We start from the raw sequence: 19316 nt of genomic DNA on the forward strand, positions 1-19316 counted from the left end.
TACTGAAAACTATGAAACATTTCTGAGAAAATTAAAGACCTATACATGCATGTTTATAATAGCATTAATCATAACAGCCAAAAACTGGGAAAAAATCCAAATTAATAAAAAAACAAATGTGTGCGCTTCCCTGGTAGCTCAGTGGTAAAGAATCTACCTGCCGATATAGGAGACACAGGTTCAATCCCTGGTCAAGAAGATCCCACGTGCTGGGAAGCAGCTACGCCTGTGTTCCAGAGCCTGGCAGCCAAAACTACTGGTCAGTAGTGGCCACAACTACTGAAGCCCATGTGCCTCGAGCCTGTGCTCCAAGACAAGAGAATCCACTGCAATGAGAAGTCTGCACCACAACTGGAGATTAGCCCCTGCTCACCACAACTAGAGACAAGCCCAGGCAGCGGCGAAGACTCAGTACAGCCACAAATTAAATAAATAAAAATGAAATTATTTTTAAAAATGCGATAGAGCCATATAGCCTGTAAGCAGAAGTGGCATACATACCCATGCTGTGGCATGCATCAGTACTCTTTGTTTTTTTTTCTTTTTGCTGGTGAACCACAGAAAATTATAGTAAGTTTAAGCCAGACATATAAAATTGTGGACTATATGGTTCCATTATATGAGACTTCTGAAAGAGGTAAAATTATATAGAAAGAAAGCATGTCAGTAGTTGCCTGGTTCTGTGAGCAAGGATTCATCATTTATGCACATGGGCAAATAGGAATTCTGGTAGAAGTGTCCTAAAGCTGGGGTATAGTCACAGTCCAGTTACAGCACAGTTGTATAAATGCGCTTGATTCATCAGACTGTAAATGGGTGAATGTTTTCACATTGTAAATTCTACCTTTAAAAAAGCTGTTAAAAAATCAGATAGGACTGGCCTGTAGACCTGTTTTACTTTGCCTAACATAAATAATACTTGACATTTCATATAAAATGACTGAAATCGAACTTTGGTTTAAAAGGAATAAAACTCTGAGCTGACATCAAAATGTGATTATTTGTATTCAGTATCTAGCATATTGCTATTTGCTGTTACTAAGATGTGGGTTTTTCTAGTCATAGGAGTTTCCCAGACGTCTAAAGCTTACCCCTTTTATTTTGAAAGGTTCTTTGGACGTAACTGTTTTGAAATAGGGTTGGATAAGCTTTTTTCTTTTCACATTCTCTTGGTTATAATTATACATACTTAATTATTATTTTAAAAGGACAGACATGCCCTCAGGACTATTGAAGTTGGAGAGTTGCCTTACTCCTTGCAAAACCACATAAGCCTGTTCCACTTTTTACTCTCCTCTCTTTCGTCCCTTTTCACTGTCAGCATGTTTCTCTTAGAAATCTTGCTGTCATTCAGTTAGTGATATTCCTCTTCTGTGGGATAAGACAGCCAAGTAAATTTCTTAAAACTCTGAGTAAGTTGCAAGTGATTAGGTTAAAATCTAAGAGGGCCCTTTTTCACTGAAGTATATGCAGACTTGAATACTATTTGACTATATGACTTTTTGTTTGATTCTTAGCTTTTTTTCTGGAAAAGCAGCAGCAGCAGATAGTGACCTGAAGCTAAAGGCTTCAGGTATTGTGTGAGGGTGCTCTTTGCAACTTTTGCGCACATGGTTTCAGTTCTAGGCCAGCTTTGTAGAGAGACAGCAAACTGCCACCCACCCACCTTACCACCCTGAAGTTCTTTACTCCTAACTGCAGATATTCCTTGACATTTCATATATACGTGAAAGAATTTAAAGCAGGATACTTGTATACTAATGTTCATAGCAGCATTATTCACAGTCACCAAAAGGTGAAAGCAGTCTGCGTGTCTATCAGCAGATGCATGAATGAACAAAATGTACACTATAACTGCAGACCATTATGCAGCCATAAAAAGGAATGAAATTCTGATACTTGAAAATAGCATGCTAAATAAAATAAGCCAGAGACAAATGGACAAATATTGTTTGATTCCCTTTTATCAGGTACAGAGAAGATGGAAAATAAAATAGAGGTTATCAGGGAATGGGAAATTATTATTTAATAGGTATAGAATTTGGGGGTTGATGGATGATGGTGATAGTTGCACAACATTGTGAGCATACTTAATGCCACTGAACTATAAACTGGAAGTGGTTAAAATAGTAAATTTGATATGATATTACCACAATAAAAAGAAATATTGGTTTTTCTGTTTCACGTAAGGCTTTAGAACTTTAGTATGAAAATTCAATTGTAAATCAAATATGCTTCAATTAAAAAATATATTAGAAAAATAAATTTCAAACGTCTTTTTGGAAACATATTCTGATAGAGACCATATGTACCTATCAATAGCATAGGGAGAGGCCTCCCCAGAGGGAGATGCCATTACCTGTATCACAGTCTGCCAGTGGAGCACTAGAAAGCTTATCTATTCATTTCTCCCTTCTAGGCTATCCATCCAGGATATGGCTTTCTCTCAGAAAACATGGAATTTGCCGAACTGTGTAAGCAAGAAGGAATTATTTTTGTAGGTCCTCCTTCATCAGCAATTAGAGACATGGGTATAAAGAGGTATGAGTTTATATCTTTTAAATACAGCCATAAGAAGGTTAATTGAAATGGTTTATTTTACCTACAATCTACTTAATAGGTTAATATATCTTTATGTCATCATAGACATAACTTATTTATATGCCACTACAATGCATTACAGAAAATATTCAAGTATCAAGTATAATAATTTGTGTTGGTAATCAATATGTTGATCAGTTTTTTGGGATTAAAAAACAAGATGGAATGAACTACCATATGAAAACTGGATTGAGAAAACTAGTAGATATTTTAACAATTGTATTAATATTGGTTGTCTCAGACTATTGTCCTTTCTTTCCTATGGAGTGTTTTCTTTTTAAAGTTCCATTGTATTTTATAGACTCGGCAGTATTTGTGTTTTTCTTGTATGAAATAATTCATAGCTTTGGGGCATATCGATTTTTTTATTCTAAAGCACATCCAAATCCATCATGGCTGCTGCTGGAGTGCCTGTTGTGGAAGGTTATCATGGAGAGGACCAGTCAGACCAATGCCTGAAAGAGCACGCTAGGACAGTTGGTTACCCCGTCATGATTAAAGCCGTCCGTGGTGGAGGAGGAAAAGTAAGGTTGTGCATGCTTGTATTTTCCGTTTTGGACTAGTCTAAGTTGTTTTACTTATGCTGTAGTCATAACTATCTTTCCATCTTAGGGTATGAGGATCATTAGGTCTGAAGAAGAATTTCAAGAGCAGTTAGAATCAGCACGGAGAGAAGCTAAGAAGTCTTTCAATGATGATGCCATGCTGATTGAGAAGTTTGTGGACACACCGAGGTAGGTTCAGCTCTTTTTTACTGACTCAGATTTTAAAATTAAGTTAGAAATGCAAGCACATTATGTAAAATATAAAGGTCTAAGAGTTCGTGAGTACATTAAGTTCCTCAGTCCCACTCCACCTATATTAAGGTATGCGTTCCTCCAGGCATTTTCTACATGAACAGAAACATTTATACATAGACACACAGAATACAAATAAATACAGAAGAACAGTAAATAGAACCTTAATAATGTATGCTAGTATTATATGGTAGACATCTTTCTCTGTCAGTAAATATAGATATACCTCATTCTTTTTATTGGGTGTTTATTGGGTCCATGATAAAAATGTATCATTAATTCATTCATTGCATTTCTTTTGATGGAATTTAGTCTTTTCAAAGTAAAATTCTTGTAAGAAGTTAAGCTTTATATTACAGAACTCTGTAAGCATTATCTGAGATATTCAGAAAATGGAAATAGTTACCCAACTTGAATTGTAATTATAAGTGATATGTTAACAAATAATACTAATAGCTCACCCTTATTTTGCACTTAACCATGTCCCAGGGTTTAAGTATTTTACATGTACTAAGTAGTAATCTTAGTATATTACTAAGACTCTTTGCAACCCCATGGACTGTAGCCTGCCAGGCTCCTCTGTCCATGGGGATTCTCCAGGCAAGAATACTGGAGTGGGTTGCCATTCCCTTCTCCAGAGTATCTTCCCAGCCCAGGGTTCGAACCCGGATCTCCTGCATTGCAGGCGGATCCTTTACCACTGAGCCACCAGGGAAACAAGTAGTAATCTTGTTGTCCTTCCATTTCTAATCTAATTCCTGCAACAGTCCCATTAGGTAGGCCCTGTTCTCTTTTTTTCAGGTGAATATACTGAGCAGCAGAGTGGTCATCTGAATTGCCTGAGGTCTCCCAATTAGGAATTGGTGAAGCTGAGATTTGAACCCAGGCAATTTGACTCTAGAATTCACACTCCCAGTGACCACACTAAACTGCTTCTCTGGGTACCACTATAGCAAATACCATGTGCATTTCTAATTTATTTTATTAGAAATTTTATTTTCATGTGTATTGCTTAAAATATACAAACCTGTAAGTCAAAAGTGACTTTATCAAGAATAATTCATTTTGTACAATAACCAGAGAGATTTACCTTGAAGATGATGAGCTAAGCTTCAGTCCCTTCTCTTGTATGGGCGTCTTTGAAGATTCTATACCTATTTTTTGTACTTTTCTTAAAGTCGGCTCCCAAATTGTTTTTGTTTCAAGCCTTACAAAATTTAGAAGTGTCCCTGAGCATGGCACAGTAAATTAAATTAATTTAGAATGTGACAGTTTAAAAAAAGTCAGTCTCAAAATATTTTCTTCATGATAGGCATCAGGAAAAGTAATATGAATACATTACAAACTTGAAAAATACAAGAGATGAAAAACAAAATCATTATAAGTATTAGCATTTCTACATATTTCTACATATTAGCATTTCTTCTGTATTTTTAAGTAATAACATTTCAATATCATGATAATCACACTATTTTGTATTCTGCTAAATAATTATCTGTTGAATTAATGGAAGGCCAGAAGAATGTGGTGCCAATAACTGAGAAAAGTAGAAATCAAAATGTATTATATATCTGATTAGAACTATTGAGCTTATTTGAAAGGTTGGGATAGGTAACAGTCTTCAAAATGTACTATTTTATCTAAAAAAAAATCAGACTCCTTCCTCACTTTATATTCAGTATACATTCTGAATAGATGGATTAAAAGTGTAAATAGGAAAATAAAAACTTTAGAACTTAGAAAGTATCAAGGCATTCCTACTAGAAACCAGTGCATCTGTGTATCTAGCCAGACCCTGGCAATGACTGAATTGGAGTGACTGGGATTTGATGCACTTCCTGGTTCTCAGACACGGTGCTCCAGAATCTTTATGTTAGATAAAGCAAACAGAATAGGATCATCAGAAAAAGGGAAATAACAAGAGTAATTTGACAACTGTAGGAACCCTAACAGAACACAGATCCTCAGAGGGCGTCCTTTGTAAAGAACCAAGGGAAAATGTTTCCAGTTTCTGAGAAGTCCGAAAAGAGCTGCACTGTGCTCTTGGTGTAGCCTCAAGTGTTCCTTTCAGAACCTGGAGTTCCTGCTCTAGTGTCTCCTTTCCTGGAAAAGCTAAAGGATAAGGGGGAGTCAGTGGATGTGGTAAAGTCAGGAACTTGGATCTCTATAATGAAAGGAAGAATACTAGAGGAAAAATAGAATCTCTTGGGCTTTTGATTCTTAGTTGATCTCACAGATAAGTTTATTCAAAATAATGATAGCAAGAATGAGTTTGGTGTTGGTAACTTATGAGTAAATAAAAACAGGAAAGATCAAGGAGGCAAATCCAAAAGGAAGAAATCAGCTCCTATTATTTTGTCAAAAGACTATGTTGGACAAATTGGGACATTTTTAAATAGAACATTCAATAGAAGTGATATATCAAGGAAAAAAATATCTTCCAAGTAGTTTAATGAAGTGTTTCATGAGGTGAACAAAAAGGAACAGAAATGAGCCATTGTGCTGAAATAGCACATCATAAGACTTCCTGGATTTTTAAAAAATTTATTGTATGTTTGATACTTTTTATTCTAAAAACTCAGCCAAGGGCTTCCCTGGTGGCTCAGTGGTAAAGAATTCAATTGCCAGTATAGGAGACGCAGGTTTGATCCATGAGTCAGGAAGATCCCCTGGAGTAGGAAATGCCTACCCATTTCAGTATTCTTGCCTGGGAAATCTCATGGATAGAAGAGCCCGGCAGACTGGAAGAGAGTGAGACACAATTTAGCAACTAAATAACGAAAATTCAACTGAAAAAAAATTTCTGTTTTGTAGTGGTGAATGTGTGAGATGAACTACAGTGTGAACATATCAAACTGAATCTCCTGGGAAGAATGCTTTCATGTTCACCAAATGGTCTGGGTTGCCCTTCTTTTTTTTAAATGTTATGTGCATTTACTCTTAATATGATTTCTGATAATTATACTATGTTACACTCAACATTAAAGTGCCTTTTTTTGTTTTTTGATTTAATGTTAATATGTTCTAAAAAACTAATGATCCATGTAAATTTATTCCCTAACCTTTCTATGGATAAGCCCTTGTAATTTTCAGTCTGCCTTAGTTTAAAATCTGACTGTAAGAGTTGCTTTTTAAAAATCCTGCAATCATAAAAAAATGTTGTCAGTGACCTTTTGAGGATACATGACATGCGGCTATACGTTGTAATTTTGATATAGTCAGATTTATCAGTCTTTTCCTTGTCATTTTGTATTTGCTACTTGCTCCTACTGTGAGGTCATAGATATGGTCTCCAGTGTTTCCTGAGTTTTCTTATTTCTCACTCATTCCATGTATATAATTTTTTTTCTTGAATGTTCAGCCTACAAATGGAAACTTTTCATTGGGTTTTTAAATAGGCATGTAGAAGTGCAGGTGTTTGGTGACCACCATGGCAATGCCGTGTACTTGTTTGAAAGAGACTGTAGTGTACAGAGGAGACATCAGAAGATCATTGAAGAGGCCCCAGGGGTAAGGATCTTCTAAAGAAATTTGTCAGCTTTTCTATATTGTAAACCCCAGACTTTCATGTCAGAAATCTGTGAAGCTAGTGTCTCCCCCAAAATGCTGCTGAACAGCCACTCTCCAGCAGTAGTAATCCGATTTCACTGTGGTGCTGGGGGTGAGATGCAGGTTGATGTTCAGAGGGCACACTATGAGTTGGATCCTTTTGGATAGTGTCTAGGAAAAGCTGCTCTGATTCACTTTGGCCCTGACTTCCAATGAAGAGCTACTGTTTCCATGCAGATTTTAGATTGTAATTAACTAGCATGTTTGAGGAATGGAATGGGCTTGTTAATTGAATGTATTCTTTATGAAGAAGATTTTGTAACTGCTACTTCAGATGTTCCTAAAATACACTAATGGTATTCCCAGCTTAAAGGTTTTATTGTATAGGAGAGCTATTTGCTCTTATTTGGCAACTTTGCCCCCTTAGAATTGTTTACATCTCTTTGAGACTACCTCTTGATTGGCTTACCTTGTTTTCTGGGTCATGGCCTACTCCTAGAATTACCTATTTTTGGATTTACATTTCTTTGCAACCTGCTACTGCTATAGGCCTCTTTTGTGTCCAAAGTTATATATGAGTTTTTTTAAATATGTATTTCTAAAAGATCAGGGATCTAAAGTTTCTGGTTAATCAGTTTGTTATCCTCATACTGTATTCAGACTTTAATTTCTGTTGCAGAATATATTGTACTGTTTCAAGTTGTTGTTCAGTCACTAAGTCATGTCTGACTCTTTGAGACCCTATGAACTGCTGCACACCAGGCTTCCCTGTCCTTTACTGTCTTCCAGAGTTTGCTCAAACTCATGTCCTTTTGAGTTGGTGATGCCATCCAACCACCTCATGCTCTGTCATCTCCTTCTCCTCTGGCCTTCAGTCTTTCCCATCATCAGGGTCTTTTCCAGTGAGTCCACTCTTTGCATCAGGTGGCTGAAGTATTGGAGCTTCAGCTTCAGCATCAGTCCTTCCAATGAATATTCAGGGTTGGCTTCCTTTAGGATTGACTGGTTTAATCTTCTTGCAGTCCAAGGGACTCTCAAGAGTCTTCTGCAGCATCACAATTTGAAAGCATCAGTTCTTTGGCACTTAGCCTTCTTTATGGTTCAATCACATCCTTACATGACTACTAGAAAAACCATAGTTTGGGCTATATGGACCTTTGTCAACAAAGTAACATCTCTGCTTTTAATATGCTAAGTTTGTCCTTTCCTTCCAAGGAACAAACGTCTTTTAATTTCATGGCTGCAGTCACCATCTACAGTGATTTTAGAGCCCCCCAAAATAAGATCTGTCACGGCTTCCACCTTTTCCCCTTTTTTTGCCATGAAGTGATGGGACTTGATGCCATGATCTTAGTTTTTTGAATGTTGAGTTTTAAGTCAGCTTTTTCACTATCCTCTTTCACCCTCATCAAAAGGCTCTTTAGTTCTTCTTCATTTTCTGCTGTTAGAGTGGTATCATCTGCATATCTGAGGTTGTTGATATTTCTCCTGGCAATCTTGATTCCAGCTTGTGATTCATCCAGCCTGGCATTTCACATGATGTAGTCTGCATATAAATTAAGTAAGCAGGGTGACAATATACAGCTTTGACGTACTCCTTTCCCAATTTGGAACCAGGCTGTTGTTCCATGCCTGGTTCTAACTGTTGCTTCTTGACCTTGATACAGATTTCTCAGGAGGCAGGTAAAGTGGTCTGGTATTCCCATCTGTTGAAGAATTTTCCAGTTTGTTGTGATCCATACAGTCAAAGGCTTTATAGTAATCAGTGAAGCAGAAGTAGATGTTTTTCTGGAGTTCTCTTGCTTTTTCTATGACCCAGTGAATGTTGGCAATTTGATCTCTGGTTCCTCTACCATTTCTAAATCCAACTTGTACATCTGGAAGTTCTCAGTTCACGTACTGCTGAAGCCTAACTGAAGGATTTTGAGCATTACCTTATTAGCATGTGAAATGAGCACAACTGTCTGAAGAAAATGTCAACAATTTCAATAAATCCTTATTTTCAAGCAGTGATTGCTTAAATAAAAATCTGTTGAGCACCACCTAACAATGTTAAAAAGTTTTGCTTACTTTTGATATACATTTCTCTTTATGAACCTTTGTGTTTTTTTTTTGGCTGTGCCATGTGGGATCTCAGTTCCCCAACCAGGGATTGAACCCATACCTCCTGAAGTGGAAGTGCAGAGTCTTAACCACTGACTACCAGAGAAGTCCTTGAACATTTCTTACTAACTTGCAATCTCAAGGTTTACCTTTGTTCCAAAGTAATTTTGGGGCATATGACCCATATTGCTTTATTCATCTTGAAACAAAAAGAGATTGTTCCAAGTTTTAGTATTCATACAAGTAATTTTAAGTGAACACGTGGTCATTAAGGTTATTTTGGTGAATTCCCTGGTGGTCTAGTAGTTAGGACTGCACTTTCACTTCCATGGGCCCAGGTTCTATCTCTGGTCAGAGAGCTAAGATTGCACAAGCCAAAAAGTGCAGCCAAAAAGAAAGAAAAGATGGTTATTTTATAGGTACTAAGTAATATCTGCAATTCATAGAAATTACTAACAGAATCATTATACTTTGGTATACAGACAGTTGAACTGTGGTATAAGACAGTATTTCATGATGAAATAGAGATTTATCCTTATTATCTTTTTAATGTAGTATTTGAGACATAGAAATGTAACATTGAATCTTAATGGAAACCTCTAGTAGAACAAAGTACTAATGGAAATTTATTTCAAATATTTTTTCGTAGCCTGGTATTAAACCTGAAGTAAGAAAAAAGCTCGGAGAAGCTGCAGTCAGAGCTGCTAAAGCTGTAAATTATGTTGGTGCAGGTATGTTAAGATTTGCTTCTAATAGATGGGGAGGAAAAATTATTTGTGTTTTGAAAGGCAAATGAAATATATAGCTTTTAAATCATTGACTTTCAAACTTTTGACTATATCCACATTAAGAAATACATTTTACATTGAGATCCAGTATGTGAACATAAGTGTTGGTTTATATATTTGGAGGAAAAATCATTTAAACAGTACTTAGCCTAATTTACATGGAATGCTATTTGATGTTTTCTACCCTATTTTAAGATAAAATCATTAAAATCATACTTTTGCACTTTTTAAAATTAGTAAACTTTAGTTTTTTAGAGCAGTTTTAGGCTCAGAGAAAAATTGAGCAGCAAGTTCAGAGAGTTCCCATGCGCCCCGTCACCCTACACACACAGCCTCCTCCTCCAGCAATATCCTGTAACCAAACAGTACTTTTGTTACAACTGATGAACCTGCGTATACATATCGTTATCACCCAGGGCCCATAGTTTACAGTTTGGGTTCACTCTTGATGTACATTCTGTGAGTCTGAGAAATAGATAATGACATGCATCCAACACTTATCCACCATTGTGGCATCTTACAGAATAGTTTCAGTGCCCTAAATATACTCTTCAGTCTTCCCTGTCTCCAACCCTTGACAATCACTGATTGTTTTATTGCCTCCATAGTTTTGTCTTTTCCAGAATGAATCATACAGTACATAGCCTTTTCACATTGTTCAGATTGGCTTCTTTCACTTAGTAATATGTATTTAAGTTTCCTCCATATGTTTTCATGGCTTGATAGCTCATTTCTGAATTATAAATAAAGCTACTATAAACAGCTATGTACAGGGTTTTGTGTGGACATAGTTTCAGTTCATCTGGGTAAATACTAAGAAGTGTGATTGCTAGATCACATGGTAAGAGTATGTTTGATTTTGTAAGAGACTACCAAACTGTTCAAAGGTGGCTGTACCACGTTGCATTTACACCAGCTATGTGTGAGAGTTTCTGTTGCTCTGCATCCTTACCAGCATTTGGTGTTGTCTATGTTCCAGGTTATGGCCGTTCTAATAGGTGTGTATCTCAGTGTTTTAATTTGCACTTCCCTGATAACGTATGTGACAAGCTGGGAAGAACTGACATTTTGATAATGTTGAATCTTCCTACCCATGAACGTTTCTCCATTTATTTAGTTCTTCTCTTAAAAAGGAAAATTTCTATTTAAAAATAAGAAGACATTAACATAATGTTTAGTTACTGAGTAATCTCCTAGTGGGTCACTAGAATAAGGACTTTTTTAAAGACACTTCCAAAGCCTACAGTCAAGAGAAAAAAGTGTTGTGTTTTTTTTCACGAAGTTAGAGTGAGATGGGATGTCAGAGTGTGAGGTTTCTAGGGACTTGGTGCACAGCAGCAGTAACACATGGTCCAGTTATGTTCTCACTGCTATGACAGCTGAGACTGATTCATAACTTGGGCTTGCCATTTGCTCAAAACCCCAGATTTACTTTTCTATTGTTAAATTTCATGTGGCTCCCTAGTTTTGAGAATCATTTGCTGCTGCAAAATGTGGGATGTTTTCTTCATGAAAAGCAAACTGTTTACCATTGAATGAAGGTAGCCATAAAACTTGATATGATCTTCTGTGAAAGATTTTGATTTCTACTGACTAAATGCTGTTGAAATGTGACCACTGTATTTTATATTTTAGGAACCGTGGAGTTTATCATGGACTCAAAGCACAATTTCTACTTTATGGAGATGAATACAAGGCTGCAAGTGGAACATCCTGTCACCGAGATGATCACAGGAACTGACTTGGTGGAATGGCAACTTAGGGTGGGAGTATTTTTTCTGTTAAAGATCAGTGTTGAGAATATGTTCCCTTCTGGCCTCTTAAAAGAAGCTGTCACTTTAGATAAGGATTCAAATCTTCATGGTTGTCATGAGTATAGGAAAATGGGAGGTTAATGGTGATGTTACATTTGATGCACTTTATGGACTCAGATTGGGCAGCCAACAGGTGAACTGCTGTCACTGAGGCTTGCTTGTGATCACATTGTCTCAACGCAAAGCCTTGTCTTCTACCTGAGGCCACATCATTCAGGATCAGGCCGTCATTAGATTTTAGAGGCAGGATAGATGCTTGCCAAGGTAAAATAAGCTAAGGAAGAGTTGAGAATGAAGAGCTAAAGGAACAGTTCAGATTTACAGAGTGGTCTCTGTGCAAGTTGTGACACACTATTGATGGCCCATGAAGGGATGAGTGTGGCCATTTAAAATAAATGTCTAAAAAATGTCAAAGCACTTAGACATTGCTATGACACATCTACTGTATTCTACTGAACTATTACATCTACAGCTTCTCCTCACAGGCCTAAATCAGAGTTTTACAAAGCTTATTGCTTCAAATATTAATGATAATAACTTAGACTGTTTTGTTCTCTTTATTAAAAACAGTAGATTTTTACAGTCTATTTTTTAATATTATAATGTTTTTAAGTAGTATGCATGTTCTTAATCTCTGTAGGGTTCTTTGTTCTCTATATATCCTAAATCTAGATTATTTTTTCCGTGTTGTGATGCTAAAGTCTTGATTATTTTGATAATTTTATCTTTGCAAAATTTCTGTGGACAATAATATAACATTCCTTTTGCTGGTTCCTTGGGGATGGTTGGTGGTTTTAATTGAGCTGTAAGATTCTTCTGGCCTCTGTAGTCTTAGGAGCTACACATCAGGCTAGTAAGTGTTAGTAAGTGTCAAGAAAACTGTATTGGGTTTAGAAACTTTTGGAAAGAGTGCTTATGTTTCCAGAATTCAAGGAAAATGATTTTTATTGAGTAGTAACCAGGAGAGTTCAGGATTTTTAAATCATGAAGGAGTGTTTCTAAGAATGAAGGAAAATAAACCTTTTGGATATGAGGGGGAGCCAGCAGGCATTTATTTCTGCAAGTCGAGAAACTGTAAGAGCTTTAGAAAGAGAAATAGGCTTTTATTATCTGGGGAAGGTTTCTAGAGCTTAGGGATGCCACTGGGCCTTATTTAAGGTGTTCAAGACACTTTGGAATCTGGCTTCCAAGCAGAGGTAAAACAACGGGTCTCACCATGTGGTGAATCAAGAGTTCAAGCTCCAGTACCTATCTCTCGAGTCACTAGCTTCCTGGAGTGAGTGTGCAGTGATGTGAGTACCCTGGCTGCAGGCTCAGATGGTTAGCAGTGTTAGGAGAGGCTGGTGAAATGTCCAAGGTCTAAGGGGTTCCAAAGAGTCAATGTCTAAGCCCAAGTGAACTCAGATGGTGTAGATTTCCAAGTACTCAGAAACATGGTTGGGCCAGTCTCTTCTGGGTCCAGATAGAAACCAACTTCAGAGGAAACAGATAAAGATAAGTCAGGTTGAAATTGAACTATATAATCAGAAATATAATCACATCTTAGAATATGAACATATAGTCATTCTTTTCCTTTTTTATACTAAAACAAATAGAATTCCTTACCAAAACACTACAAAGGATTTTATTATAAAGGATAGGAATGAAAAAATAAAAGCTAACGCTTACCGAGTATTTACTGCATGCCAGGCGTTTTTCTCTGAAGCATTAAGAGGTTACAGAAACTTACCCAGAATTGAGTGTGCCTGAAACAGAAAAAGTATAGAGACAGAATTTGAACCCAGGCAGTAGGGCTGCAAAGTCTCTGATTCCAAACACTATGCCATAAAGGCATGCAGTTTAGTCCATTTTCCTTTTGTTTTCACTGTTGTAGTTCCTGGTTTTTCTTATTTACAGACTTTGAGAGATGAAACCTTTGCTTGTTTTATGCTTACCTATCTAGTGCAGTGTGCTGCTAAGTTACTTGAGTTTTTCCCTATATCTTTTGCCATTTCAGTTTGTCATTTTCTCATCTTGGAGGAAAACTCAAGGGTAGAGTGAAGAGTGATAGTGTGCCCTCCAATAGCCTTTTCCAAATTATTCTAGTTGAAGAGAGAGATTTGTTGTATTATATAAGAGCCAAAATAATAATAATTAGAGTAATGATTAACAATTCTGATTATCTTGTTTATAATCTGGTGTCCTGAAATATACATAAAATAACAAAATTTAAGAACATCGTGTTCCCCTGCCTGTTTTGCTTGATCACTTGGTGGTGAAGATAACAAAGATGACGAATGCCATACTTTAGCCATAGCTATGAATATAGTCCTAAACACCAACTAACAATTTACTGTAAGAAAAGATTGACATGGTAACTGAGTGCTAATATTTTAAGTGAAAACTGAGACTGTCTTGCCAGTAAGAAATTTTAGTTTTCGTTATATTGATAAAGCACTGATACTGATATTTATAACTTAGTCATCAGTTTGCCTGTTTTCTCTATTTGAAAATTGTAGAAACCCATTGTAATCAATGCAATATTTCCAGGCTGCATCTGTTTTTTAATCTATCTTTGCTTTTGCCTAATACCCAAGTGGGTGGGCAAAATAAGAGTTTTTAATTGGCTTCATTATAAAGTCCAAATGTACATTTTATGTAGAAAAAGATGAGACCATTTATGCAGTCTCATAGCCGCTATCAGGTGGATTTTCATAAGAAGCACATACTCTTCTTTTACCAGATTGCAGCAGGAGAGAAGATTCCTTTGAGCCAGGAAGAAATAACTCTGCGGGGCCATGCCTTTGAAGCTAGAATATATGCAGAAGATCCTAACAATAACTTCATGCCAGGGGCCGGACCACTAGTGCATCTCTCCACCCCTCGAGCAGACCTTACCACTAGGATTGAAACTGGAGTACGACAAGGTAAAGTGAAATTAAAGTACAAAGTCTCAGTGGTTAAAATTTTTTGGTACTTTATTAGTTTTGGATAGGGTCTTTTCCTGTGTCTTGTGGATGTATCTAGTATGTTTTCAAAATAAAGGATTTCTTTGATTTCTCAGTAATCTTTTCCTTTTGGAATAGTCATTTTTAAAGAATAGCTAGTATTGGGGCTTCCCTGGTGGTCCAGTGGCTGAGACTTTAAGCTCCCAATGCAGGGGGCTGGGGTTTGATCCCTGATTGGGGAACTAGATCCTGCATAGCACAACTAAGGCCCATTGCAGCCGATTATGAAGCATAAAATAGAAAATAAAAATAAAACAGATGGCTAAACATTTTTTTTTTAAAGAAGAACTAGTATTTTTAAGCAGTACTGCAATCATTTTTGAAATGCAGCAGCACTTCGTCAAACCTAAGCAACAAATATTTTCTGGTATTGTTTTATATTTTTATTTCACCTAGTTCCAAATATAAGTTAAGGTGACTGATATCTGCTATGCCCAAGGCACTCTGCCTTCAAGGTACTAAAAGTCAAACTGAAAAATTAATAAACTTAGTGCAAGCTAAGCAGTAATTTTAGAAAGTTAAAAAATAACAATGCAAGAGCTAGTACAGTTCACAGATGATTAATAACCATGGTCATAACAGTTATTTAGCACTTACTGTGTACAGGTACTGTTCTAGGCGTTTTTTCTACATGGGCTCCTTTACTGCCCTGTGATCACCTCCATTTTCTAGATGGGGAAACCAGGGCACAGAGAAGTGACTTCTCCAAGGTCACCGTTGGAGCCAAGATTTAGACTCAGGCTTTCTGGCTCCAGGGTCTATGATCTGAGCCACCACCATCTATTGCCACCTTGATTTTTAGTTGCCAGAGAAGTTATACAGATGGTGAGTGATAAAATATAGAAATTCTCGGGAATAGCAGGTTATGTTAGGCTGGTGTAATCGGGACATGTTTCTAAGAGGAAGTCTGGAGTGAATTTGAATAGGCAGATTTAAAAGCATACAGAAAAGTGAAGAAAAGAGGATTTAACAAAAGGTGTGTTTGAAGAACTGAGAGAGTATGTGGCTGGAGGAAAGGATTCAGGGTGGTGAGTAATTGGAGATGTGGCTGGAGATATAGAGTAAGAGCAAATCGTATAGGGTCTAGAAAGCCAAAATGAGGAATTAGGACTTCTTAACAATAAATTGCAGGTGATACCACTCTAATGGCAGAGAGTGGAGAGGAACTAAAGAGCCTCTTGATGAGGGTGAAAGCAGAGAATGAAAAAAATGGCTTAAAACTCAACATTCAAAAAACAAAGATCATGGCATCTGGTCCCATCGCTTTATGACAAATAGATGGGGGAAAATGGAAACAATGGCAGATTTTGTTTTGGGGGGCTCCAAAATCACTGCAGATGGTGACTGTAGCCATGAAATTAAAAGACACTTGCTCTTTGGAAGAAAAGCTATGACAAATCTAGCATATTAAAAAGCAGAGACATCACTCTGCTGACAAAAGTCCATATTAGTCAAAGCTGTGGTTTTTCCAGTATACATGTATAGATGTCAGAGTTGAACCGTAAAGAAGGCTGAGTGCCGAAGAATTGATGCTTTCAAATTGTGGTGGAGAAGACCCTTGAGAGTCCTGTAGACAGTGAGGAGGTCAAACCAATCAATCCTAAAGGAAATCAACCCTCAATATTCATTGGAAGGACTGATGCTGAAGCTGCAATACTTCGGGCACCTAATGTGAGGAGCCGACTCATTGGAAAAGACCGTGGTACTGGGAAAGATTGAGGGCAGGAGGAGAAAGGGGTGTCAGAGGATGAGATTGTTGGATGACATCACCAACTCAATAGACATGAGTCTGAGCAAACTCCAGGAGATAGTGAAGGACAGGAAAGCCTGGCATGCTGCAGTCCATGGAGTTGCAGAGTCAGATATGACTTAGTGACTGAACAATAACTACAACAATAAACTGGCAGCATTTTGAGAGCTCTGGATAACCTACAGCACGTTTGGTAGTCAGTAAATTTTTTAGCATATCAGTGAAACTTCATAGAGAGAAGAGGGAACTTGCAATAGGAAAGAAAAGGAATTTAAGGCGAGCAAAGCTTGCAGTATAGTTTAATAAAAGTGCTGAAAGGATAACAGATATAATTCTCAGACAGACTCCCCAGTTTATCCTGCACCTGAGAAGGATAATCTAGTACAGGAAGCTTTCCCCAACCCTCTTTTGTGTCCCCTTGTGTATTCCTTGGGATTCCCCCTTTATATCACTTCATGGTGATCTTTTGCTCCTTGTCTAATTTCTCCTTTAGACTAGGAGTCTTAAAAGAGGGACTAGGTCTTCTATGTTATATTTGCAGGACTTTGCTCAAGCTGAGGCCTAGAAGGTGTTTGGTATGTGTTGGTGGATGGATGGATGAGTGGATAAGGGAGTGTAATCTAACCTCTTGATTGTATAGATGTAGACTCTGGGGTTCAGAGGGTTCAAGTGATCTGCCAAAATCACAAAAACATCTTTGAACCGTATTTGTAATATATCTCATCCTTTTGACTTGAACCATTTCTAACCAGTGAGATGTGCATAGTTCAGTTTCTTGTTCTCTGAGATTTTGACACAGTCTTGATAGCTGCTGTTTATCTGCTCTGCCAGGTATGGCAATTTGTCACTTGCTTGTCAATCCTCCCAGCAAACATATAGAATAGAGGAATTATGTTCTTTATTTTTCTGATGAGGAAACTGAGGGGGTGGAGGCAAGGAAACGCCAAGGACAGAAGTGATTGTGATGTGAGGGTTTTCACTGACTTCCAAAAGAAGAAGGGAAAAGATTCAGAAGTTAAGATGGGGCAAACCAGCCTGTGTGTCATTGGATGACTCTTTTGGGGCATGGTGCTCTTGGATAGCCATACCCTCCTTCAGCTTCTGTTTTTAAATCCCTTTGAGCCTCAGTTCCTCGTGAATAAAGTGTTGGAGAAGGAAATGGCAACCCACTCCAGTGTTCTTGCCTGGAGAATCCCAGGGACGGGGGACCCTGGTGGGCTTCTGTCTGTGGGGTCACAGAGAGTCGGACACGACTGAAGTGACACAGCAGCAGCAATGATATCTGTCATGAGAATTAAGTGTGAAATGTACAGAAAGCCCCAGGAGAATGTCTTGGTTGTCATATTTTCTCTCTTTTAAGTTTTAACTTTTGTTTCTGTGGTTTTTCAACTTCAGGAGATGAAGTTTCAATGCATTATGACCCCATGATTGCAAAGCTGGTTGTGTGGGCTGCTGATCGCCAGGCAGCCTTGACAAAACTAAAGTACAGCCTTCGACAGTACAATGTGAGTGAGCTGGGGCCGTGTTAGTAACCCTGATGATCTCTGGATCTCTACAACCAAGCGTGTCCATTACAACTGGTCAACCTTTGTCCTTGTCAGCTTATTTCTACCAATTACCCATATGTCACAACAAAATTATTTCACATGGGAGGATTTCCCATGGGTCAGAATAGAGTTTGAAGACTTCCTGCTTTCACCTAGAAAGGAAAGATTGCAGGACTTAAACTATTAGCATCAGCGTTAACCTCAGTGGGATTCGATGTGAAATTTCTATTCAACCTGTAGATAAGGCCAGAAACACAAGTGTGGCCAATCCTCTGATGTTATTTTCTGCCAAGGAAAATAATTATGTTCAGTTTTATCCATTTGAAAGAGTTTATTGCTTTTCTGTAGCTATGTATTTCTTTGGTGCAGTAAGTCCCATACCATGCTGATTTAGTATCATAGAAGGATTTCTTATTAACCCATGATATTCAAGTTACTATATTTCATGAATTTGATCAAACCTCCAGTTTCTATGGCTGCAACCACACTGGCCTCCTTGTGACTCCTTTGACACACCCAGCATAGAGCCACATGTTCCCTTTCTCCCTCCAGAATTTTTTTGCCCCGTGTGATTCCCTCCTCACCCACCACATTCCTGCTCACCGTGATCCTTAGAGTCCTTCCCAGGCCTCCCCACAGAACCCTTTGCTGCTCTCTGTTCCTTTAGCCAGCCTTATTTTTTTTTCATATCACCTGACATTATATTAGATATTTATTTATAGATATTGTTATTTGTCCCTTGATGTAAGCTTTGTGATGGCAAGGACTTTGTTTAGTTCCTCACTGTGTCCCTAGTACTGGGATCAGAGCCTGCCACCTAAAAGGCTCTCAGTAAATGGCTATTAAATAAATGGATGAATGAGAAAATGAATGAATGAACCTAAGAGCTCAGCTTGTTTTGTCCTAGATCCCATTTATTGGGTGGATTTGGGTTAATTCTATGCCTTTTCTTATTTTTATATCAGTGTGTATCAGTTGAATTTTAAAGTTCAGAGGAAGCTCTTTTCAGGTCATATAATCCTACTCCTCCCCTGTGGAGCAATCCTGTTCTGTCTGCAGTCTTCCTCGTTCATGGGAGTGTTCTGAGAAGCAAGTCTTCAGTATCTTGCACATAAATCTCTTAAGTTTCTTAATGTTTACTTGCTTTCTTAACCTAAGTCAATTAAACATCTCCACACTACCTCCCCATTTCCTACATCCTGTTTATCATAGTAAATTAATGTAATGTGAAGTGCAAATGCATAATGATGGTGAAATGAATTTGTTTTGTTTTTCCTGAGAGTTAGTCATGGTCGAAAATACTTAGTAGAAAGAGCTGATGCCATAGAAATGTTTTCCTGAGTATGTTGTTTTCCCCACTCACTGGGGACATGGACATTT

At 37.6% G+C, this 19316-nt stretch overlaps 1 protein-coding gene across 2 annotated transcripts in view; it reads left to right on the forward strand.

The window, feature by feature from the left end:
• Nucleotides 1–19316, forward strand: part of MCCC1 (methylcrotonyl-CoA carboxylase subunit 1) — a 60777-nt gene that overhangs the window by 20757 nt on the left and 20704 nt on the right. For both annotated transcript variants that reach the window (XM_055409754.2, XM_055409762.2), the window contains 8 exons: nt 2420–2541; nt 2978–3125; nt 3214–3335; nt 6797–6908; nt 9700–9781; nt 11474–11601; nt 14375–14558; nt 17785–17894. In XM_055409754.2, the coding sequence (XP_055265729.2) occupies nt 2420–2541; nt 2978–3125; nt 3214–3335; nt 6797–6908; nt 9700–9781; nt 11474–11601; nt 14375–14558; nt 17785–17894 (1008 nt within the window). The remainder of the gene's footprint in view (nt 1–2419; nt 2542–2977; nt 3126–3213; nt 3336–6796; nt 6909–9699; nt 9782–11473; nt 11602–14374; nt 14559–17784; nt 17895–19316) is intronic.

The sequence above is a fragment of the Moschus berezovskii genome, chromosome 1, assembly GCF_049115385.1.
Source record: "Moschus berezovskii isolate FMDL1 chromosome 1, NW_MosBer_1.0, whole genome shotgun sequence".
In the NCBI taxonomy this organism is placed as follows: Eukaryota; Metazoa; Chordata; class Mammalia; order Artiodactyla; family Moschidae; genus Moschus; species Moschus berezovskii.